General features: G+C 47.0%; 1 protein-coding gene across 2 annotated transcripts in view; it reads right to left on the minus strand.

Annotated features, from left to right (window-relative positions):
• USP32 (ubiquitin specific peptidase 32) overlaps positions 1 to 25,690 on the minus strand; it is a 3,569,419-nt gene that overhangs the window by 341,783 nt on the left and 3,201,946 nt on the right. For both annotated transcript variants that reach the window (XM_069615070.1, XM_069615069.1), the window contains exon 28: positions 23,055 to 23,141. In XM_069615070.1, coding sequence (XP_069471171.1) covers positions 23,055 to 23,141 — 87 coding nt within the window. The remainder of the gene's footprint in view (positions 1 to 23,054; positions 23,142 to 25,690) is intronic.

Consider the following 25,690-nt stretch of genomic DNA (forward strand, 5'->3'; position numbering starts at 1 on the left):
AATTTTGGACAACGTTTGGGATACTCCCTCCCAAAAGAAGCATATGTCAGCGCAGGCCCAGAACATGTGCATCAGGTCCGCGTTGACCAAGCCTAATTTCGGACACATTTGTATTGTCGTTGTGCTAAATCTTGCAATTCTTCCCAATGTTAAATATGCTCTGGGGTAACGTATAATTGAATCAACTGTAGTTTTCCGTTTCTGGACACTTTTTTGTGATACCCAGTTACCCTACTCCAAGCTTCATCTGACAATTACTCCCCTAGGTCTGCCTCCCAACGTTGTTTTATCAGTATCAGATTGCTATCTTGTTTTAACATCAGGATCTCATATAATCTTGATACTGCGTGCCCCCATCATATATTGTTACTATGGTTTTGTCATCAACCAAAACTCCTCTCGCTGGCCACTTCTGCTTCAGCCCATGTAAAAGTGAGGCGTGGGTTATATGTTGCCCCTCACTAACTCCTGATTCCGCAACTATCTTGCCGAAGGTCTTTGGTCTCCCTTCCACCAATATGTCACCTAGCGTAACCACTCCCCTAGGCTCCCAGTATTTCCGCAACGTCGGCCTAAACTGGGTATCCTCGCACCTGAGTGTCACTAGTGGTACCTGGGGTGAATAAGGTGCATCTTTGCCTAGAACACGGCAGGCCCTTTGCCACATCACCATGCCCAGTTTCAACAGCAAAGGAGGCCTAGGTACCCGTGGAACCTTGGTCCACACCATCTCCTTCAGAAAGAACCGGGTACATGCCGGTTGTAGTAACCCTATATCTTGAGTCTGTTCGTCAATACGTGGTCAACTGTAATTGGCACACCACACAATTTTAACCCTACTTGTTCATACAGCCTTTGCAGTCTTTATAGCACAAGCCTACACCTTAAATGATGCCATAGGAAACCCTGGCAAATGGTATTTAACCTCCTGAAAAAGTATAGGTATATTGTATGGGACGTTCATGAAATAATGCAACAGCCTTGGGAGCACCACCATTTTCAACAACACGGCCCTCCCCATCAGCGACAGCAGCAGTTTGACCCAGAATTTCATAGAGTTCTCTATTTTATTGACCGCCTGCACCGTATTCTGCTTGTGTTCGGCTTTAGGAGTATGGAAAAAATCTACACCCAAGTATCTAAATGTTTCCGTTTCCCATTTAATCGGTAATACCGATAGCGCTCCCCGGGGACTCCCACTATACCCCGCTAATGGGAACAGACTGGACTTCTGCAGATTGATTGTGATCCCAGACAAGTCTGCATAACGCTCCAGCACATCCAGTACGTCTTGTACATTGATCTCCAGTTGTTGTAAATAGAGGAGCATATCGTACGCATATAGGGAGATTAGGTGTGTGTAACCACGTATATTAATACCGGCCTCTTGGTACTCTTTCCTTCAGGCATACCGCCAGCAGCTCTAAAGCCAGTATAAATAACATCGGAGACCAAGGACAGCCCTGTCTGTTTCCCTTGCTTAACTCCCATTGTTCTGATATCATGTTTAGTTTAGTTTCGTTTCTTTATTTATACTGTGCGCCGAACCCTGGGGAAACTGGGCGCCGGAGACTTAGGGGAGGTTACAACATAGTATAGACATACAATAAAACAACAGTAAGTGCAGTAGACCGGATTACATGATAGTCAACAAAGGAGACGAGTACATTAAATAGTGTGTCCGATGGCGGAATTTTTGTTGGAGAGCCATGATTTTGTTTTGGCTCTAAAAGTCCAGAAGGAGGGTTCTGATCTAAGGTTCAGCGGTATAGCGTTCCATAGTTTGGTGGCTAGGACCGGGAAGCTGGAGCCACCTGCTTTTTTTAGGGAGAATTTGGGGACGGATAGGCAGTGGGAGTATGGCGTTCTGGTTGGTCTGGTTGAAGTGTGTTTGAAGAACTTGTCTGCCAAGTATTTGGGAGCATCGTTGGAGCAGCATTTGTGGACAATAACAAGGGATCTGAGAGTGATTCTGTCTCGTGCAGGGAGCCAGTGTGCATCTTGTCTGATGCTGGAGATGTGTGCGTGTCGCAGGATACTCAGGGCGGCTCTGTGGGCATTATTCTGTAGCACCTGTAGTTTGTTCAGATTGCGTTCTGAGGTGCCGAGAAGAACAAGTTACTTATCAACTGTAACGTTCTTTCGACTGGATGTTCCTCCCACGTATTCCTCATCTTATGATAACTCGTCTCCAGCTTCGCTGCTTCGTAAAAAAAATGTTCTCTCGGCAGAGGGTGCTTTGTGTTAGGCAGAAACCTGTGCAGTTCCCTTAGGGACCACTGCAAAAGGCTTAAGACTACAGGTGTTGGCAGTAAACCCAATTGGTAGCAGTCTGTACAACCCAGATTTACCTGGTAGCTGTGGCTGAGCAGCCAGACTTCTCTGAAGAAGAGTTAGACAGTATATAGAGTATACAAGATAGGTACCAAAATACAGTAGCACAAGCAAACACTGACCAGAGCTTTGGGATCAAGTATATAATCATTTATTTAAAGACACACTTAGAAACACTCTAGCACTATTATTATAAGCAAGTTCAAAAACACATTCACTATTAATGTATGTACATGCCTTATTACTTATTAGACAAGTCTTAGTTAACACCACTTATTTCCAGACAGAGGTGAGCGCTTAACTAAAGATGGCACTCCAATAAGTTTAAGAAAAAGGGAGGGAAAAGGCAGAAATTAGGAACAGCACACAACACAATACTTTAGAAACACTCAGAAAGGCAGGAAAGTCAAATTCTACTTGTGAGGAAAATGTTCAGAGGCCAGGCTCCCTCTTGGAGAGAGTAGAACACCATTGCGTCCAAGATCACACAGTTTAAAAGGCTTGGAAAGTCTTGCAGAGAGTTTAAAAAGGAATCAGTTCAGCTCAGAAAAGTTCAGTTAGCCAGCCTAGGGCCGACCCAAGTGGTAAATTGAGGATTTACGAGACACCCCACACAGACCGTTGCGAGGGAGGGCAAGCGGACACAGTACCTTGAAAGTGGAGAGAATCCTCCAGCGGGGGCAGTTGTTCCTGGCAGTGGATGCAAGTCGCGGTGTCGTCCAGAGGAAGAGATGATCTCGAGGTGGAGGAAAGCTGAAGGTTGTTGCACTGCCAGGGAAGAAACCAGCCACGGAGTTCTCCGGTAAAAAGGTATTACCCTTTTATTCGCGGTAGTGGAAAAACGTGGTATCCCGGTTGCTGGGGTGCTTGGCACAGGCAAGGCGGCCACGAGATGATCCGGGAAGGCAAAAAGGTGGGCAAACTGGTTATCCCCACCAGTCAAAGGAAGAAGACTCTTCGGGATGAAGATCTACTCTGTCGTTGGAAGAAGTGGTGAGTCGGTTCAGCAGGGCTCCACCGGTGGTGTTGTCGTTGCAGGTCGGCTCAGCTTCTCCCTCTTTGGATTCTTTGGTCCTGTGGCAACGTCTGCAGTCCCAGTCCCCAAAGACCTGCTTTTATGCAGAAAACCCCCATTCATCAGTCCTAGCTGTCACTCAAACATGCTAAGTGGTGAGCCGGGCGGCTCACCACTGGGCCAATAACACAAGAGTGCGACTTGAGTTGCCGAGGCAACTCAGTCCAGGGTGCCTATTGCCCCTTCTACACCCCCTGTGGTACCCAGACAGAGTGGCACCACTTTTGGAGGCTTCTGTGGAGAAGCCCGCCAAAAAGTGGAACAAAGGGCTCGACTTGGGTTGGAGTCATAGAAGCAAACACAAACGCCATTTTGGAACTGAGTTCTGGCAAAAGTTACCAACCGGTGAATTAATCTTAAATAAATAAACCAGCGGTATGTTTGAGGCTATGTTAAAAAGTATTAGCCTCAAACAATGGGAAAATCCCAAAGGAATATATTCGCGGTTAAATATAAAAAGTAGTATCCACTGCCACCAGCCAAAACTCGCTCAAGGGGGACTGGACAGTGCCCCCTCAAACAACAGACCCACGGGCAATCGAATTGCCCCTACCAGTACGCCCACAATATGATGGTTTGTACTGGTTCTGTTCACAATTTAGGACTAGTAAAGCCAATGGTGATTTTACATGTCCTGGGAGACAGTAGTCAGTCCGAGAGTACGGAGTCTATGTTTGGGGGTCACTATGACACCCCTGTGTTACGCCACGGAGGGTGCTGTGTAACACACATACCAAAAATACATGAAGCCCTATGGAGTAAAAGACCCCATAGCCCATAAAACAGATTCCAAAGTCAAAGGATATCTCAAATCATGTCTAAGAGTGGGAGAAAAAGAGTCTCACTCTTAGCAGGAGAAAAAATAAACCCCAAAAATCCAGCAAAGCTGCTGGGGGACTCACTAGGTTTGGGAAATTAGCCTTAATAGAGAATTCTCACTAACACTGTGCTCGAGGTCGTGTTGTCGATTGTCCCTCAACGGATTCCGTACTCTGTCGACGTCACCGATGGTATAAATAGCTCAAGCCGCGCCCGTTGGTTCTGTTCTGTTTTTTCGATGAAACATATAGGAGGAACACCCAGGCGTGCCCCATAACTGATGCACTCATCGTGAGAGGAAAGTGTAAGAAAACGTAAACTGTACTGTGGGGTATGATGGGAGGGTCGATGAGGAATACGTGGGAGGAACATCCAGTCGAAAGAACGTTACAGTTGGTAAGTAACTTGTTCTTCTAATGGATTGTGTCCTCCCACGTATTCCTCATCTTATGATAGACTCCCATAGCAGTGACAATTTTGGAGGCGGGAGTACTAGTTTTAGTTTTCGTGAACAGAATGCAGAACTGCCTTGGCAAATAATCCCTCATTGGAGGAGGCAGTATCCAAGCAGTAATACTTGACAAAAGTATGCATTGTTTTCAAGTTGCAGCTGCACAAATATCTGCTGCCGGGACTCCCCTCTTTAGAGCCGCAGAAGTAGCCATTCCCCTTGTAGAATGGGCACGAAGCCCATCTGGTGGGTCTTTTCCTGCTAATCTGTAGCATTCAATTATGGCTAAGATGATCCAGTGGGATATGGTCTGTTTTGTTACAGATAAGCCTAGTTTATGACCAGTATAACCCACAAATAGTTGGTCATCTTGTCTCAATTTAGACATCCTTGAGATGTAAAAACTAAGAGCCCTCTTGGGATCTAGTCTGTGCAGTCTCTCCTCTTCCTTGCCCAAATGAGGAGGAGGATAGAAAGTTGGTAGTACTATTTTTTGTGACAAATGGAAGTCCGAAACTACCTTTGGTAAGAATGAAGGTTTAACTTTAAGGACTACCTTATCCTTATAAAAAATAGTATATGGTGGTCTGCATGAGAGAGCCTGAAGTTCACTAACCCTGTGGGCTGATGATAGGGCCACAAGAAGGACAGTTTTTAGTGTTAAAAGCCTCAATGAACATGAGTGCAGAGGCTCAAAAGGTATTCAAGTCAATCATTTTAATACTAAATTTAAGTCCCAAGTTGGGACATGAAAAGGTATTGGAGGGTATACGTTAGTAAGTCTTTTTAAGAATTTAATTATTAGTGGTATTTTAAAATATTAAACCTCTTCCGAGGTGCGCTTGAAAATGGACAGCGCAGCAAGGTATCCTTTGATTGTTCCCATCTGGAGCCCCAGATTGGCTAGATGTAATAGAAAAGAGAGCACTACTGGAGTGCCACATTGAAAAGGGTCCACATCCTTATCTTTGCACCAGTTACTAAACCTGTTCCAGCAACATCGATACAAAGATTTTGTTGCTGACCTTCTGGCCGAAAGCAAGACTTCCATTACGTCATCCGGAAGATCCCAATCCTTATATCTCAATCTCTCAGAAACCATGCGTGAAGGTTGAGTGTCTTGACCTCTGGATGGAGAACCCGACCTTCCTCTTGCGAGAGAAGATCCTCTCTTTGCGGAAGACGCATTGGAGGGCAGATGGACAGGTCTAGAAGGTCCGGGTACAACGTCCTCCTGGCCCAATCCGGGGCAATTAGGATCATGGTTTTCCTGAACTTTCTCAACCTCCTGATTACTTGAGGAATCACAGGGACTGGGGGAAAATGCGTACAGCAGTGGAAACTTCCACTCCACTACGAATATGATATGATATGATATGATATGGCATTTGTAACGCGCCTATACACAGGTGTTTTCAGGGAATGCGTCTCCCAGAGCTCCTCTTTGAGGAAATGCCCTTGAGCAGTACTGATCGCCCTTCCGGTTGATCGGGGTGGCGAACAGATCCACTTGAGAGGTTCTCCAAAAGGAGAAGATCTCCAGAAGGACTTCCTGAGCCACCTCCCACTCGTGAGAGACAGTGCTCTGCCTACTCAGAGCGTCTGCCGCCGTGTTCTTCTCTCCGGCTAGGTGAACTGCCAATAGAGAAATTCCTTCTCGTATTACCCAGAACCATAGCTGCATTGCCTCTCTGCACAGTGGTAGGGACCCTACTCCTCCTCTTTTGTTGAGGTAGTACATGGCCACCGTGTTGTTCGTCATTATCAGGACATTCTTTCCCAGTACAGAGGGCAGAAAGGCCTTCAGCGCTAGTCTGATTGCCCTCAGCTCCAAAAGGTTGATGTGTAGTTTGGACTCCGATGGAGACCAACGACCGCTGATTGTCAGATTGTTGGTGTGTGCTCCCTACCCTGTGAGTGAGGCGTCCGTCACTACTGTTATCTCCGGCCATGGTTGCCAAAAAGACTCTCCCTTGAGAATGTTGTCGTTGCAAGCCCACCATAGAAGATCCTGAGAAACTGCGCTCGGGACTTGCAGAAGATCCGACATATTCGCTGAGAACTGGGACCATTGAGTTCTGAGTGCCCATTGAAGGGAACTCATTCTCAACCTGGCCTCTGGTACTAGGAAAATGCAGGATGCCATGAGGCCGAGCAACCTGAGAAAATCGAAGGGCGGTAGATGTTGGACATTCTGGAATTTTGTTACCATCTGCTGGATGTGGAGAGCGCTCACTTCGGGAGGCGAGGCTTTTCCCGAGGAAGTGTCCAAGACTGCTCCGATAAACTAGAGCTTCTGGGATGGTATCAAGTGGGACTTCTTGAAATTGAGGGAGAAGCCCAATTTGTGGAGGAAGTGGCAGGTGATCGAAAGATGTTCCTGAGCTTGTTCTGGAGAACTTGCTCTGATCAACCAGTCGTCTAGGTAGGGATATATGTGAATACCTCCTCTCCTGAGACTTGCTGCCACAACCGCCAACAGTTTGGTGAAAACCCTCGGGGCGGAGGTCAACCCGAATGGCAGAACTCGAAACTGATAATGAGAATTGCCAATCGCGAACCTCAGGTACTTTCTGTGCTTTGGATGGATTGGCACATGAAAGTAAGCATCCTGAAGGTCCAATGATACCAACCAATCTTGGAGTTGGAGAGCCTGAAGGATCTGAGAAAGAGTCACCATCTTGAACTTGTCCTTCGTGAGGAACTTGTTCAAGTTTCTCAAGTCCAAGATGGGTCTCAGTCCTCCGTCCTTTTTTTGAATGAGAAAATATGGGGAGTACCAACCCCTGTTCCTCCAGTTCTATGGCACCTTTCTCTAGCAGGGTTAAAATTTCCTGCAACAGGAGCGGATCTGGAATTTTGACAGAGTTGGCTCCCGGTGGATGATTCTGAGGCCTTTTTAGAAAGTGGAGACTGTTTCCAGTGCCCAAGCATCTGAGGTAATGTCCCGCCATTCCTTCAGATGCTGAGAGATCCTGCCTACCACTGGTGTTTTGTGCAACAAGGTCTCAAAGGGATTTGGAGGCGGCTGCAAGAGTGGCTGAGGGTACAGATGCCGCTCCTGAGGCTGATTTTGCACCTCTTCCTCATGCTCCACGAGGGAAGTTTCTTTTGCCCCTTTGAGAAGCCTGTCCTCTTCCTCTACCAAAAGAGGAGTAGTATCGAAAAGAATGACCCCTCCAGGAAGATGAGCCGGAATAGGGTTTTAGAGGCTGGCGCATAGAGATGCTAAGTGATTTAGCTGCCACTTTCGAGGTCTGAAGTTTTTCTAGGCTTTCATCAGCCTTGCTTCCAAACAGCCTCGAGCCATCAAAGGGCACGTTAAGGAGTCTGGCTTGCACATCTGGTGCAAACCCCGACTTCCTCAACCACGCAAATCTGCATAGCACAATGCTTGCAGCCATGGACCTGCTGATACTATCAGCAGTATCCAGTCCAGACTGGAGACATTCCCCCATTGCCTCCTTCCCGTCTTTGACTATATTCAGGAAGCCTTCCCTTTCCTCGCCTTCCGGAATATGATCAGCCGCCGCCGAAATACAGTCCTACAGGGTATGGGTAAACCTGGTCAGGGTACAGGTGACATTTGTCGATATAAGGGCCATACTGTCTGACGTGAAAACTTTACATGCCCATACGTCAACTTTTTTATCCTCTCTATCTGGAGGAATAGTGGGCTATGCAGTTTGTTTCGATGTAAATGCTGCCTGAATGAATAGACTTTCTGGAGTCGGATGCTTATTTAAGTATTCAGGATTCGTTCCAGCTGGTCTATATTTTTTGGGAAAAGTGCTATCTGCAGCAGCAATACTCTCAGGTCTATCCCAGTTTTCTCCACTGTCCTCTGAAGAGCCCTGTGAAAGGGGAGAACTTGATCTTTTTGAGGCCCTCTGACAATTATATCCGTCATGTCATCCTGTTCAAAAACGGGTGAAGTGTTAACCTAACCCATATATTCTATTACTCTGGTCATAAGACCCCTGTACCCAGCATCTGCATGCTCTGCAGGATAAGGTCTGACAAACTCTAATTCTGGGGAGGTGTCAATTCCACTGGCAGAATGTAGAGTGTCACTCAGGTCTCTCATTCTACATTCCTGGTCAATAAGTTCCTCAGGAACTTGCTTTGTGCCATAAGAAACTCCAAAAGGAGTAACTTTGTCTTCTTCTGAGCCAGATTCCTCATAAATTGAGGACATGGACTTAAAAAAGTCTGACCTGTGCAAAGGAGTGAACCTCCTTTCTTCTTCTACCATACGCATCGAAGGGATTGATAAATCCTTCGAAGTTGTCGAAGGAGTCTTCGATGACTTCGAAGATGACTTCGACACGGGCGTTGAGGATGTTTTTGGTTTTGGTGCCGAAACGGTCGACGCCGACGGCGTCGATTAAGTCGTCGAAGCCTTCAACGACTTGTGTTTTTTGTATGGCACCGGAGAAGTGCTAGACTCTCGAAGAGTCTTCGACGGCTTGGCGTCGACGCGAGTTTTTTTAGTATCCTCGACACTACTTGTTTTTACCGTGGTAGTCTTGGGCTTCCCTTTGTCGTCCAATGGAGCAACCTTAGGGGTATGGCTTTTTCGAGGTTCTTTCGAGGGGGTCGGGGTCGTGTTCTCGAAAACCTCCATCATCTTTTTATGGAATTCTTCCCATTTACTGGGAGAATCCAATTTTGTCGGACATCAAATTTCTTCGGTCGACTCTGAAGAAGATGATGATGAGGGAGATCTATGTCTCCTCTTCATTTTTTTAGACGATGACGAAGAGTGTCTCGATCCACTCCTAGATCGAGATCTCTTGGAGTGCCTATGGCGATCCGATTCCTTCGAATCAGTCGCTTTCTTATGTTTTTTAGACGTAGCCTTCTTAGAGGCTTCCCTCCCCACCGACAGTTTACCTCTCCTCTCACGAAGAGCTTTCTCGGTCATGGATTGGTAGGAACCGCAGTCGTCGGTTCGGTGACTGGAACCGAGACACCAGAGACAAACCCGGTGGGGATCCGTGATCGACATTTTTGATCCACAATCTACACACTTCTTGAACCCAGTCTTGGGTGTCGAAGGAGTCGAAGATGACATTTTCTTCACAGAAAATCTGAAGCGCGCCGCTCTCGATAGCGAAGCGATCGGAAAAACGGAACTGAAGCAACGAGCGCGGCTCGAGCTATTTATACCATCGGTGACGTCGACAGAGTACGGAGTCCGTCGAGGGACAATCAACGCCACGACCTCGAGCACAGCGCCCTCTGCCGAGAGAATATTTTTTTCCGAAGCAGCGAAGCTGGAGACAACGAGTTATCATAAGATGAGGAATACGTGGGAGGACACAATCCATTCGAAAGAGTATTACAGTAGTCAATTTTTGAGAGCACTAGCGCTCTGGCTAGGGTAATGCAGCTGGATGGTGAGAGAAAGGGTTTGCAGGCATTGATGAGTTTATTTGTATAAACTGTGTCTGAGGCTGTGGCTTTCACCTTTCTTTTGAGCGAGAGTGTGGAGTCTAGATAGACCCCAAGAGTTTTAATTTCTTTGGCCACTGTGATGGTGCCAGTTTTAACCCTAGCCACCGGGTTACTGTATAGTAGCTTCACCCATCTAATATATGTGGGGCCTATAATGAAACCTTTCAAAACCGCTAGTACCCATGGCCATCTGAACATCAATGACATTTGAGATGTCATCTTTCATGTCCTGGATGTTAGTCTTAGCAGTGCACGGTAGTGGTGCAAGTTATGGTTGCTTAGCTTACCATAACTGCCAAATTTCTGAGGTTTATCGGTTTTACTTGTAACCATAACATCCCTTTAACAAAGATTTTTCATTGAATTGCATAGGTTTTTATTAGTGCAATTTAAGGAACAAGTTACTTACCTGTAACTGTTGTTCTCCAGTATGGGTCTGGCATGGATTCACATGCTCATGAATATTCCCTGTTGTCAGGCCGGGAATCCTTGGTATAGAAAAAAATCAGTATCAGTTTGTTTCTGATCTGTCTTTCTTAGTAGTAACCAATCACTGGTCTCGGTCATACTGCCCCCAGCCAATGACTGCCCTCTCCCTAAGCCCCGCCTCTGGCAGCCATCCTCAGATTTTTACCGCACGTTGAAGTGTTGGGAGTCCTCGTGCTGTAGCTCTCGAGCTTTTGCTGCATTTTCGCGCTTTTTCAGGAGATTTTTCTCATTTTTCGGTTAAATAGAGCCTCAAGCTCCACCGTTTCTATATCCGATCAACAGGGATCCGTTTCGGAGTTTTCTACGCCCCTCAAGGGTGAAGATTTCGTCGAGTTATGCTTTTGGAGGATACCAGAAGTTCCGAGGCCTACCCCGGACATGGCCCAGGAGAAAGGAAGCTCGACGCCCGGGAAGCTGTTCAGGACCTGCCCTGGATGCCAGCTTCAGAATGTTTTCAAGGAGGACGAGCATTCGTTATGCCTCTACTGTCTCCATGAGGACAAGACGCACACGGAGAAGGACTGTGCGTTTTGTGGGAACATGTCGGAGCGGACCATGAAGGATCGCCACCTCCGTCTCGCCAACTGGCTGGAAGGGAAGACTCCGTCAGGCAAGAAGAAGAAAAAGAAGTCCGAGCGGTCTTCTAAGTCCTGTGAGGGCGCCCCAGCGACGGGGGACCAACAAAAGGCTAAGCACTGCGAGTCCGCGGGCACCGGGAGCGCCGAACGGTCGGGCTCCTTGGCTGCCAGGCAGGGCGCATCCTCCCCGGCGCCATCAACCACAAGCCAACGCTCTGGCTCGGGTAAGAGGAAGTCCGAGAACCCGGCAAAGCTTCTGGAGAGGCCCCGGTCGATCTCAAAGATTCCGGCAGAGGGGGAGCGAGGCTCGGACCCTCCCCCCAAGGAGAAGGCCCCAGGCGTACAGAAGGTGACGATGGCCTTAATTCACCCTGCTAAGACCTCGATTGAGGATGTCGCCGCGGCCCTGGCTCAGCCTGTGGAGGCTACACCAGTGGAGGCGACCTCAGGACCCAAAGTCTCCCTGCCACCGTGGAGGGAGTCGTCTTTCAGGCCCATTGAGAAGACCCCCACGAAGTCCTCGTTGGAAAAGGTGGGGGAGGGGCTGGTGGCCATCGTGGATACGGACACGACCTCTGAAGAAGAGCTCATCGAAGTCGTGGAAGAGGCCCAGCCCATCGGGAGGGATAACGTCCCTTTAACAAAAAGTGTTCTGTGAATTTCACTGGTTTTTACCAGTGCATGCTAATTTCCTACAACTTACTAATATCATACTTAACCCAATATAGCAATATTTTTGTCCAATTTACAAAGTTTCACCTCAAAACTCTGCCAGCAGTGATCAAAATCAACGTAGGTCCGAAGAGGCATAGCCTCCTTAAAACCAGTGGAATTAAAGGTATCTCCTCCAGGACTTACTAGCAGAGCTCCCACTCATTGGAAGCCAAAGTCTGTGGCATTGTCAATGATGTTCTCCGTCCCAGAGAGAGATGAGCTACCGTCAGAGACATGTCTTTCTCCAGCGCCCAAAGCCCCAATTATATTGCTTTTCTGCACAGAGGCAAGGACCCTACACCCCCTAGCTTGTTGAGGTAGTGCATGGCTACTGAGTTTGCTTTCCCCATACCGAAGGAAGGATTGCGACCAGGACCTGATCGCTCTCAATTCCAACAAGTTGAAGGTTTCTCGGGACTCTGATGGAGACCACATGGCGCTCAACTTCAGGTCTTGCAGGTAAGCATTTTAGTCTTTTAAGGACACACCCGTAATTATTGTTTGTTGGGGCTAGGGAACCAACAGCCCTTTCAACAGGATGTCTCTCAGAGACTACCACGCTAGCTCCCAGAATACTCTTGCTGAGACTAGTAAAAGGTCTGATGTGAGCCCCTGTAACTGAGACCATTGACAACAGAGAAGCCAATGAAACAACCTAGTGCGCAGCTGGGCCTTCCGTACTACAAGAATGCAGGAGGCCATGAGATCCAGCAAGTGCAGGAAGGCCGAGGCTGGAACCCTCTCCTGTGACTGGAGGACATGAACTACCTAGAAGATGTTCGCCACTTAGTCTTAAACACTCTCCTGGACAGGGTCTTCCCACCCAAAGACCATCAGAGGGACTGGTACAGCAAGACCTAAAGTTTCTTTAAGTTAAAGGAGATGCCCAAGCTGGGCAACAGGCTGCGCGAGCTGGACAAATGTGCCAACACCTGGCCTAGCTAGCAAGCTCGGATGAGACAGTCATTCAGGGGAAGCCAGCAATGTCTTCTCTCCTGAGGAGTGCTGCTACCACTGCCAGCAGCTTGGTGAAGACCCGGGGTGCCAAAGATGGACACAACGACAGGACCTTGGACTGGTAGTGACAATGGCCCACAACAAATCTCAGGTACTTCCTGTGCTTTAGGTGCACTGGCACAAGGAAATAGGTATTCTGAAGATATGTGATGTCAGCAAGTCCTGCAGGCTGAGGGCTTGGAGGATCTGGGCCAGTGTAACCACCTTGAACTTGTCCTTGTGCAGGTAAAAGTTCATGAACCACAGATCCAGTATAGGACTCAAGCCCCCATCTTTCTTTAGTAGCAGAAAATAGACGCAGTACAAGCCTTTGCCTTCTTCTGAGTAGTCCACCTCTTGTATAGAAACTTTCGCCAGAAGCCGACGAACCTCTTCCAAAAGGTGAGGGTCGGGATGCAAAAATTGGTTGGAGGGAGGATGATCTGGTGGGCGTTAAGCAAAAGGCAGGCATAATCCCTGCTGAATGAACTGCAAGGTCCTGGTGTCTGATGTGGTGAGACACCATTCAGTGCCAAACAGGGATATGCATGTCCCTGCATGGATGAAGCCGTGGAAACCTCCGTCACAGTGGCTTCGTGCGCAGGGCTGTTGAGGGCACAGTCAGGACAGACAAGCCACTTCCTGCAGTACCCCGGCCCTTCCACTGGCCTTGCAGCACTGTTGTTGCTTGCCTGAAGGAGACTGCCTTATGGGCATTAGAGAAGATGTGTTGAAATCCCCTACCTCGATCCTTTGGGGCAGTGGGCTGCTGCACCGCCATACCCAGGGACTTGGCTGTCACCTTTGAGGAATGAAACCTTTGGGGAGACTCATTAGCCTTTTCCCCAAACAGGTTATTGCAGTCAAACGGCAAGTCCAGGAGCTTTGCCTAAACACCTGGGGTGAAACCAGAGGTTCCCATCCAGGAGTACCTCCTCAGAACTGTCAATGTTGCCATGGCATGGGCTACAGAGTCAACTGTGTTGAGGCCAGACTGTAGTATTTGGCTTGTTGCCTCTCTACCATCCTTGACCAGGGCCTCATAGCCCTCTCTTACCTCACCGGTAGGTAAATGCCCAGTGGCTCCCGAGACCGCCAACTAGAGGCCAAAGGAGAATTTCGCTAGGGCACATAAAGCATTAATTGCTCTCAGACACAGACTGCCTGAAACAAAAATCTTGCGTCCACAGTCATTCAGCCTCTTGCTCTCTTGTCAGGAGACAAGGCGGGGAAAGAGGACACTTCATGCTTGGTGTAGTAGCTTAAACCACTAGACCATCAGGAGAGGTGTTTAAAGAAGGAAACAACTGATCTGAGGGTGCTGGTCTGGGCTTCTTTGCTAAGGCTCAGTCGATAGTTGGACTGAACTGGTTTCTCCAAGATCTCCAACACCGGGGGGCCTCTACTGCCTGGTTGAAGGGCAATAAGGTTACCCTCAGAGGGCCTTCGCCCAGAACATTCATCAGCAACCATCGGTCTGGAAGGAGCTGACAAACCCAAGGTCTCCACAGCCTTTGCCATCAGTCGTTGCAAGGTAGCCTTTAGATTCTCTGGAGTTGGCGTAGGTAACAGATGTGACCAACCCGCTTGCATCTTGTAAATTGGAGGCGAGGTCCATCATATCTCCATTTTCCCCATATAATTCCTCAGGGAAATCCCGAACTTCTTTAGGCCATTAAGGTTTCAGCCCAAAAGCGATGGGATCACCCTCCTCATCAGAGACGTCCCCCATCTTTGATATAAATGCTCCCATAGGAAACTGAGCTTATTTCTAAGGAACGTCGACACCAACAGTGCTGTAGAGCTTGTGGAAGAGCGTGCTGGCGCAGCGTGACCAATGTCAGTAGACAGAGTGGTTCATCACAGCGAACGGTCTTCACCTGGGGGAGCCGTGGCAGAGTGTAGGATCCCTGCCAGCAACATAGGTGCTGGGGCATTAGCAAAGCTGTCAAGCCCCTTTCTAAATGCCTAACATTCCTCTGGCAGAGGATTGGGTTCGGAATGGCATCTCTGGCGCAGTGTCGTCAGAGTAGTCCTTGGAACGCGACTCATCTTCTTTGAGTGGTAGAAGAGGCACCAATGGGGAGCAGCACCTATTGCAGCGTTTCTGTCTTTTCAGATTTTCAGACTCTGAAACAGTCTTCAGTACCTCACTCCGCATCCAGCGACCTTGAACGGTCCGTCCCAATGTTTCCTTTCCTTATGGGGAAAAAGCAAACAGCTTCACAGCCAGCTCTTGTAACCCCTTTGGGTGTACTAACTGACACAGCTTGCAGTCCTGTGTGTCAGGTGCCTCCCATAGACAGTAAAGACAAATTCTGCGGGGGGGTTGGAAATCGACATTTGGCATCTGCAGTCAGCGTATGGCTTGAAATCAAGGGCCTTTGCGTAGTTCAGCATGGTGCTAAACCAAGAAAAATTTCAAAATGAAATGTTGTTCATGATGCGAGCACAGAGTGTGGGGGGAAAAGGAACTGAAGGTCACTGCACCTAGATATATACAGGCCTGGGTGTCATGTCTGACATGGGGCCCATAGAGGCGGCAAGTAGAGTTGATGCAAAGCCGCTCAGCACTCCCTGGTGCCCGAAAAGTTTCTGAAGAGCAGCTGCTGTGATAGATATCATAGGTGAGGAATCTGTGGGAAGCAGGATTCCATTAGAATTGTTCTTCTCTCAGTCTTCACGTCATTTGTAGGCATAGTGTTTAAGTGAGAGGTCACATACCTCCTGAAAGTCAATGCAGAACCACCAATAAGATTTTCTCAATGGGAGATGTGCAATTACTCTTGTAGAGCTTGATGACCTGGATATCCAACATCTTTTTGACCTCTTGGTGAACTACCGAATGTCTTGCATCAGGAAGTAAATACGCCTGTATTTGGAAGGGCTTCCCAATGGAGTAAATATGTGTTGGAAAAAACTTTATTTCCTGGCTTATCTGAAAATGCATTTCAGAAATAGTTACAAAGATCTCAGTGTTTGCAAGGCTGCTATGGTTTCAGACACATGAGAATCATCAACTGTAAGCAGGAATTGAGAGAATCTTCTGGAGCTTCTCAATATTCTCTGCCCACCAACATTGGATCATCCATTTCCTTACACGCCTTCAAACCCATTAACATGGTAGATTTGTGAACGTTTTCATCACTGTGGTAATTGGATTCTATAATGGAGGTTGGTAATGACTTTGGGGACCAGATATGGTCCATGCAGTTGGGCCAGCAATGTGTTTCCTGATATTGATAGGTATACTAGGAACTCCTGGTCTCCTACCTTGAATTTGCAGAACTGTAAATATTGTGAATAGAAGCCCCTTGTCCCTATCTAAGGAGGGAAATCACTTCCACTGCTCAGGATTTAAGCAATTGTGCAACTTTCAGTAGTTCTGGGGAACCCATTTACGAGAGGGGGGAGGAGATGGAAGGAAAGAATAAATCCTTTGGAAACCACCAAAGAAGCCAATGGTCTGAGAAGAGGTGTCACAAACTCCTGATGGAGTGCAAGTGTACCTGCAAAGGCAAGAATCGTGATCGTGGACCTGGATGCAGCCACGACTGTTTTTGTTATTGGAGGCCAGTGAGGAGGAGGGAGAAGTAGAAACGCTTAGATGCTGGCCTAGATTGCATGTGCCTTCACTTGCTGGGCAACCGCTTACGGTTGCCTGGCTCTCATCTCCTGATATCCAGAGAAACCTCCACACGACCTGGGCCTTGCCGTGCCCCTGTTTTGTGCTTGTTAAAAGGTTTCATTAGCCAATTTCAGAGTGTTTTTATTTTATTTAGCTGGTCATCCGTCCATGAATGAAACCATTCAAAGTCTTCAAATAGTAGGTCTAAGTTTATTTCTTGTACATCAGATGTAAATTTGGTAGACTGCATCCATGCCTACCTCCACATCATTGCAAATACCACAGCTGGCAAATCTCTATGGCTGACAGACGATTTCTGGAAGTCTTGAGACACTATTTAAGCCTCTGTTAAGCCTGGCTTAAAAGCCGTCTTTGGTTCTACTGGATCCTGTGCCATAATTATTTATTTTTTGGCTGACAAAATGTCATCTATGTTTGCTGGGCATCAATTCAAGATTGCATTTAAGTACACCTTACAGCTGTAAGAGTCGAGAAGCTTGTTCTCTTTGCGGAGCACAGAAGTAGAGCAAGAAGAGGAGCTGGAAGAAGAAGACTTTGCATACAATGAGGCTGCTACCATCACAGAAGAGGGAGCCCCAGGATGCACCAACATCAGTGGACATTCTGAATCTGATTGCATATAACAATGTAAACACACTAAAACTCTTTTACCATTGGGCTAGGAAGAATAGGGCTCATGCCAGATATTCCCTGCAACAGCCAGCAAGTACTTTTGTGAAGGGGTCCATGAATGGCCTGTAGACTGGAAGGACAGTAACTATGCCAGCACTCAACTCTCAGGTTGATCTTGCTGGGGATCTGTGATGCCCAGGAATTCGCATGGCCGGTCAGCCTATTGTGAAAAACCTTTGTCGATAAAGATATTCTGGCCTTCTCCCCACTGTAATCAGCGTCCTGTCCCTGGCTGGCAGAGAACTTATTTGGTACTGCTACTGCAGGATTGGTATATGAAAGAGCAAGGTCCCCTGAAGGGGCTTCCCCTGTGTCTGAAGGAGTTTGTGGATCCTGTGGGAGCTGTGAGGCCTGGGAAGTAGAAGGCACTGAGACTGGAGAGGCGGTGGAGGAGGCATAAATGACAGGTTGAGGAGGCAGCTCAGTGCGAGACTGCCAATCTTCTAGCAGAATCTGTCTGATAATTCCTCAGAGGATGTTCAGGGCTTCATGAGACCGTTCAAGCTTTCAGAAAATCATTCCTCACATGCATAAGTCACTTCAGTTCCTGGGCAAGGAGTCACTGAGGACAGAGCCCATTTAGCCATAGCCGGCACACAAGGAGCCTGACTTGTTGGAGCAACGATGCCTCAAAGTACCGAGAGAGCTGGAAGACTAACAGTTGACAATGAACCACAGGATTTCAAAGGAGGCCAATCCACCCTGGGGGAAAAGTTAAGCCTCAGAGTAGCCTGGGGTAAATCAACCATGTGATGAAGATCCACCTGCTGAGGAGGATTGATCTGTCACAAGAGTGTGGTGTGCTGCTTTCCGTCCTAGCTGCCATCTTGTCAGTGGTAGGCCAGTAAGAAGATGGTGGACTGCCTGCAAACCACAGTCCGGCACAGAGCCCGGAGAAGGAGGTTGCTTAGGACATTCGAGCTGCAGTTCGGTACTCAGAGATACCTCAGAGCAAACCCCAGGAGGCTTGATAAATTTGGGCTAAGGCCTCCATGCAGGGGCCTCCTCGGGTTCAGATCAGGTAACAGGGCTCCTAAGCCCCTCAAACGAAGGTATAGTTCTACAGCCCGAAGGCCCATCGGATTCAGTCCCAGTGCGAGAGCCAGAAATCCCCTCAGCGGAAGCACCTGTAGCATCCCCCTAGGCCTTGAGACATTGTGCGCTCAACAGATCTGTGTGGCCTGGCCCAACCGTTGAAATCCTGAGGAAGGAGTGTCCTTTCTCGCATGCTATACAGAAGAGTTGATTGCTTAAATCTCAATTTTGCCTTCCTGCCGAGAAAGGTTTCAGGTGGTCCAGGGGAAACTTGGAAAAGATTTCCTACCACCATGCAAGTTTGTTCTTTAGTGCTGCAGTTATGTCAAGGCGTAGCACATTGAGCAACAGTTCCACCTGTAGTCAGAACAGCGATATTTCAAGCAGAGCACATGGGGATCTGATGCCAGAAATGACCCTTATAGGACACACACCTAGAAAAGTTCACGGAGACAGGTATGTGCCGGGTGGACCGGGCAAAGGAGGCTGGAGGCAAGTAACACAAGAAAAAAACACTTGTGCTGTGCAAGGTGTCTCTTCCTGTCCGCGCGGAAACAAGGACTAAATTGTGGTACAGAGGCTAGGGCTAGCAGAACGTGGTTGTGCCAGTGACAGCGTCCACATTCAACAGCAAATTTAAAAGGGAAATGCTTTTTTTCAGTGCATATCGCGCTGGTCTAGGCTCTTGTCTGGGATGCTCATACAATTTGGAGGAAAGCGATACCTCCAGAAACACCAGATAACAGTGATATTAAAGAAAGTGATCCCCTGGTATGTATTCTCATGGAGGGTCTAGCAGGCAAGCAGGATTATACAGATCCACTGTACTTGCAGCTAGTATAAATAGATGGAGAATGAGTGATGTCTGAGAACATTGCAAGAGGGGGTAAATGCAGGGGAAAAAACCCTCTGGGATGCAGAGTAGGGACACTTCAGATTTGTGAAGTGGAGGTCCAGAACACAGTCTGAGATGAAAGGCTGGAGCAGGCTCAGAACGAGCAACAGGAAGGCAGAGCGGGCTGGTGGAGCATAGAAGGGAATATAGAGCAGACAGAGAAGACAAGTATCTGGAGCAGAATGGGAGGGCTGTGCAGAGAGTACAACAGGAAATAGAGAGAATGGGGTTCCGAAACTGGGTCCCTGCAGCAAAGAATAGTTGCGATGTGGAAACTAATGGGCAAGACCAAATTTAAGCTCTGGGCATCATTGCATGTAAGTGCCTCATACGATGATGCTGCCATCTTGGATGGGGAAATGTTCCCTGCCAGCTCCGGCCCCATTGTCACAACTGATTATTCAACAGGAAACACAAAGCCAATGTCCAGTTTCTTTATTGAACAGGAAAGAAGGGGCATTGGAGCCAGTTGGGACCCACTAGTTGTGTTTGTAGACAGACATAAATATATATCTTTTCTTTGGGGTCCTTCCAGCTCTCATCCTGATTTATTTCCTACTCTAAGATCATGTCACCTATTCAACGCCCTTCCACATGCTCTTTCCTCCTCCCTGCTTCACCGGACAGTCAGATGTAAAGCATAACTGTGGGACCTTCCGTCTCTGTTTGTCTAGGTCTCCACACTGATTCTCCGCTACTCCAGCCTTCCCTTGGTGCCTTCCTTCTTTCACTTCCAGATTTTCACCACATTTTGTTTGTGGAGCCACTCTTTCTTCTCTGGAGGGTTCATCAAGTCTCCTCATTGGCTGCTACCTCCTTCCTTATCTGGGTGTTCTCGACGTTCTATTTCCTCAGCGACTCCCCTTCAAGTTCTGTGTCTCCATTTGTCCAACCTCTGGAACTTCTCTCCCCAATCTCTGCAAACTCTGTTACCCACCATCTGGGTTCCTGTGTTTTCTAACCCCTCAGGCTTCTCTCATCTCTGGGGAAGATATCTCCAGAACTTTTAGAGAATCTACATCCTCAACCAATTGGGACTCTCCTTTCTTCTGAAGCTCTTGACCTCCTCCTTCCTTCACCAAACGTCTTTCTCAGTTCCCATTAAAGTCACTGCCTCCTTCTCCTCTCCCGGTCCACTTCTCTACTCCAGCCACAACACTGCCTCCAGCAGGCTCCTTCTCCTCGTCTCTGCTCTCGCCAAACTCTGGCCCTGCTACTTGCCTTAACCCCACCCCGGAATTATCTTTTGGCTTCAGCTGTACGTGTGTCAGACCTTGGCAGTGTGACTGGGTTGGGATCTCCTCCTGCAGGTTTTTCCTTAATGTTGCGCTTCGAGGACCGCCCACTTGAGCATTCTTTTGTCTTTCCCGGAACTACACAGTAATGTATGTGACAGCTGGAACCTCCGATTTGTCTGTCCAAATTCCAGTCACTAAGTAAGCTCTGGTGTGGGGCTTGCTGCTTTCTATAAGGCAGGCAGTTGTTTTGGAAAATCGGACTGTGGGTTGTGGTTCCCTCTGGAGGTTACCTCCATGACGTTCTGCAATGCTAAAGGTTCCACAGACTTCCTTAAATGAGACATGTAGACATTCAGGCCCTTTGCGACAAGCCCCTAAAAGGTTCAGGGATTAAAGTAAGTTAGACATGGGGATCCTTCCTCCCCATGCAATCCCTGAGTCCTACATTATGTACCTGGTGGTGGTACCTGTTCCACTTGGTCACCCATTCCTGAACCCCCAGAGCAGGGGTTCTGCAACCTTTGGCTTTTCAGAAATCTTGGACAGCAACTTCCATTAGCACTGTCCAGCAAAGTTAATCTTGAAGGATCATGGGAGCAGTAGTCCGAAACATCGGGAGAGCGCACAGGTTACATAGCCACACGTTTCCGACCCTTGTGAGAAAGTTAGGGCACTTTATCATACCCTTCTTCCATTTTAAGTGTTACGGGCACACTTTCAAATACATGGTCTACCTGTAATCATGTGTGTTGGTTGAACACCTATGACACAACAAACCTTAAAGGTCACTTCATTAAAAATGCTGCATTTACATTCCCACCGCTGTCTCGGGGCTAGAAATAAAAAATTAAATAACAGAAATGCTCATGCTGTACATGATCACCTGAAGCTAGGGCAAATCACTGCAGGTAGATAATTCAGCCTCCACTATGAAAGTGTTGGATGAATAATCAAGGTTTGTGTTTTTTGCATGCAGTAGTCACTCTTGTGGAAAACCTACTGCCCGCAAATTCGGTATATGACAGATTCTATTTTGAGGATCGAGAGCAACTGACAATCACAAGTGAAAAAAATCACAGTGAATTTCTCTTATAGTCTCTAATTCAGACATCCCGTGAGGTAGCTATCTGGAAAATAAGGACTTGCTAGTGTAAAGATCTGAAGACAATGGGAAGGCCCTTTTATCAAAAGGTATATTAAATACCCAGCAGTGTAATTTAATTCATTTATATACACAAAGGAACAATGCTCTTTTGATCACAAAAGAACCTACAATTGATATCAGATTTGACGGGAAGCAGTGAGCATCTTACAATGGGGTGAGTTTGAGTGACATTCTGACCAGGTTGTGGAGGGGAGTAAATGGAAGGGTCACTGGGGGCAATACATAGGTGGAAATACACAGATTAAGGACAACCAACATTGGACATTTTTAAGTGCAGGCAGGCATTATGGTCAACTGTGGTGGGGTGTGACCATGATTTATGAAGTGCTAGAGTGGAGGCTGAGAAAGTGAGGGACAGAGGCGGGTTACAGGCGAGGGGAAAATGTGAGCTTGAAGACAGATGAGAGGTAGGTTAAGAGGGTAACTTGGAGGCGAGGAGGTAGGCTTTCAGTTTGGTTTTGAACAAGACTGTGAATTAACAATCCAGGTGTGGTTGACTAAGAGTGCCACACAAGAGTATAGTATTAAAACTTAAAATAATATTTTTAACATGTGCACCAATCTTTCCATTTTACATCACTGTAGACTTCAGCTTTAAATAACAAATATGGTAGAACTATCACTTTACAAAGGTCTGAATAGGACTCAGAGCAATGCTAGAGGTTAAGATTAATTCTAATCCTTCCAGCCATCACCTCTTTTGTATGATTTAGTCACTCTGAGTGGGACGGATATGCCCAGATGTGGGTCCTGTGCCTGCTGGGCCTAGAGACCCAAACTACTCCTCACTGATGAGGCCGAAACATGTCTGAGGATGCTTGTGGTGTTGTGCAAAAGGGATGTGACCAATGAGTTTGGCTGGACTGCCACTTTTGGGGTGGGACCAATCATGATTTGCATATGGTCTTTCCCATTTTGTAATGGCTTGGCAGGCGATGAATGGTGGTCTGGAGGGTTGCCCAGAGCAACGCCAGAGGTTACGATTAATTCTAAACCTTCCAGCCATCATCTCTTTTGTTTTGCTCAATGTAATGCAGGCATTTACAGCTAGAATCTGAGCATTGTTTTGGCCAATGCACAATACAATACCAGCACATGTAGAATGTGTGATTTTTCTAGGTAGATTGACATGCTAATAATAACAATATAGAGGGTGCTAAAAGAAGTTTCAATCATTTGTTTCATGTTTACATGTAGTTGTAATCAGTTCCAGTACAGACTGAAAAATTAAACAAACATGAAAAGCAAACAAAACACCAATACTATTTATTCAATTAATGGTTTAAGAGTTACAAATCAAAAGTCTTACATATGTATGCTTAGAGGAGTAAAACTAAGTCTCAGATAACTCCAGCTATAATCCAGATATGTGCAGTAATTACACCAAGCTTAAACTTATTTGAAAATTTGGCTATTTATGTTGTTTAGTATTTAAAAATTGTATAGTGAAGTTGGGGATATCTTAAAAAAATAGAGCAAGTTACCTGTACCAAGGGCACCATGCACAGGAATTACCATCCTTCTGGACAACTCGTAACGTGAATGGATACTGATACCCCATGCTGTCATCACTGGAAAACACCAAATACACGTTTGTATAGCTCAGATTTACAGGCGGATTCATTGATATCAGTCGAAACGAGGAAGAAAATGTAAAATGTTATACTAATGCATTTTTAGTAGTAGCCCAAAGGGCACAAACAAAATCTCATTAACAGTTTGCAATCCATTAGTTCATACGAAAGATTAAACAACATATCAAGACCCAAATAATGTGTACACTGAGAATGTAAGCACCATATACTTGGACAATTGAAAGTGTCATATCTGTGCAGGTAGATGTTAGGGTCGACTTGCATTATTTATTGTTATTTATTTATTAACAGTGAGGCGAGCTAACCTAGGTGGGTGGGCCGAACCGGTTGGTAATGTCCCAGAGCTAAGTGATGGGCCCAAGCATAGCCAGGGTACTTAACATATGCGTCTGCAGTGCTGTAACCGAAAGGGTTGGCCCTCCCATCAGATTGCACCACCATTAGACACCATAATTGGCAAAGCCACTAGTTTTGGCCTGTGCCATTGTTCATTGCATTTTACATTTTCCAATTCTTTCATGTGTCTTTATTTCTTGCAGAATTGGAGCACAGACGGCATAGAAAAGTGCAGGGGCTAGTTGGGAAATTCTTGTTTTCAAATGCCATGGTGTCTTGCAATGTGACCCGGAGCCTGGATCCTTTGCCAGCATGTGAGCGGATTGGCTTCGGGCCCTTGAAAGGCGCAACTTCCGCTGTATTGTCAAGGCCTGGTGTTCGGCACACAGATGCCGGCTTCTTCACTCCATTCTTTCTCTGGATTTTGTGGGTGAAGTGTGGCATAAAATGCGATTTGTGTCGCTGCACTGAACCTGTCAGATGAACAAGGCAGGTCTGCTGTTACTGCGGGGGACTGTGAAGGCCCTAAACCCCCCTGGGTGGAAAGCAATAGACAATACCAGCAGCAATAAGAAAACGCTCCCACTAGGGGTCCCTTACCACGAGAGCAGAGCTTAGCTTCAACTAAACAAAACTGCTTCAGTTTAGAAAATTGATGTCCCCTATTGTGGGGACGTCACGTGATCGCGGGAGCCTGGTCTCGCAAGATCTGGGCATAACGAGATCTTGCGAGCCCGCGCTCCGCGAGACAACGTTCCCACCCGGTTGGCGAAGCACCAGACCAAGCAGGTCGACCGAGAGCGCTCCTCCTTATAAGGAGCCATTGAAACTGAGGCCCTGAAGAGCCTAATGACTCCAGCTTCCAGGGCATAAGTCCAAAGCCATATGAGGCAACATGGGGGCCCTGGAAGCTTGGAGAGTGCCATCTTTGTGCACACCTTGCCCCCAGTGATGTAACTGGGAGGGCCCTGAAATGAACTGTGAGTAATTCCCCTGTTGCACTCAGCCAAGTTTATGCCCACCTGTTTGTCTTGCACCCACTGCAGCATCCTGTTGTCCTTTAAGGCCACAACACCTAGTCATTGAAAATCACAAATCTGAAGCTCATTTGCCAAGTTTTTGTAAAAATAATCTTTAAATATATTTTTTAATATGGGCAATCGTTTTAAAGCATAGCATTTCTGAGTGAACTACCCCTTTCATGAGAAAGTGATCCAGCGTAGTTGGTGCTAAGAAATTCTGTTTTTGGGGCTTTAGAGTGAGTAACCAGAGCCCTCAAGTTTACCGGGGCCATGCATGAGAAGGCCATCCAGTTCTATTTTTCCCCATTTGGATTTCGGGACTTTGAAATTGAGGAAAACTACAAATCTCAGAATGCGAAGCAAACCCATGACAGGATGGCCTTATCACGCATTGGCACAAGAAACTTGAGAGCTCAAAATGAACCTGCCAAAGATCTAACTCTTTTTCGGGATTTGAACTTGCTGCTTCAGGTGGTGACATTGACCCATACATGCCAACATTCCGAGGCACCTGGGAGGGAGATTTAGTCAGAGAAATCGAGAGACATAAAAATTCCCATAGGAATGAATTGGGGCTAGAATTATTTTCGACGGGAGAACGTTGGCATGTATGTTGACCACTCTGCAACCCGAATGAACAACACTAGACACCATACTCACACTACTATCAAACATACGTCCGTGCAATACATAAATATAAATGAAAACGACTTCCAAAAAAATACAATAAATCATGACATTTGCACCAAAGCCATTACCTCCAAACGGAATTCTTGCACACCGGGACCGAGTAAGGGTTTATACCTAGCAGATCCAGCACCATGATTGTTCCCGGTCTGTTCTACATCCTCACTCAGCTCAATCCTAGCATTCAGCGGTTACTGCATTTGTTGACTGATTGAAAGCATGTTATTCTCTGACTGTAGGGTACCTTTTCTCTGTCATGGGTAGAATTGGGGGTGGGGCTAGTTCTTAGACAGACTCTGAGTTCCTTATCTACTGCAGCCCTAGACAAATGGTATTTGTTGCCGAGTATTCTTTTGCACATTTCCCATTGGGGCTCAGTACCAAGCAGGGATCCCACCTCTCTGCTTCTCTTTAATGTGGAGCTGTTGACCGCCTTGATCTCCAAACACTACTGCAGGGATTGACGCTAGTAGGCCACAA

This window comes from Ambystoma mexicanum, chromosome 9, assembly GCF_040938575.1.
Source record: "Ambystoma mexicanum isolate Mex_15411 chromosome 9, UKY_AmexF1_1, whole genome shotgun sequence".
Lineage (NCBI taxonomy): Eukaryota > Metazoa > Chordata > Amphibia > Caudata > Ambystomatidae > Ambystoma > Ambystoma mexicanum.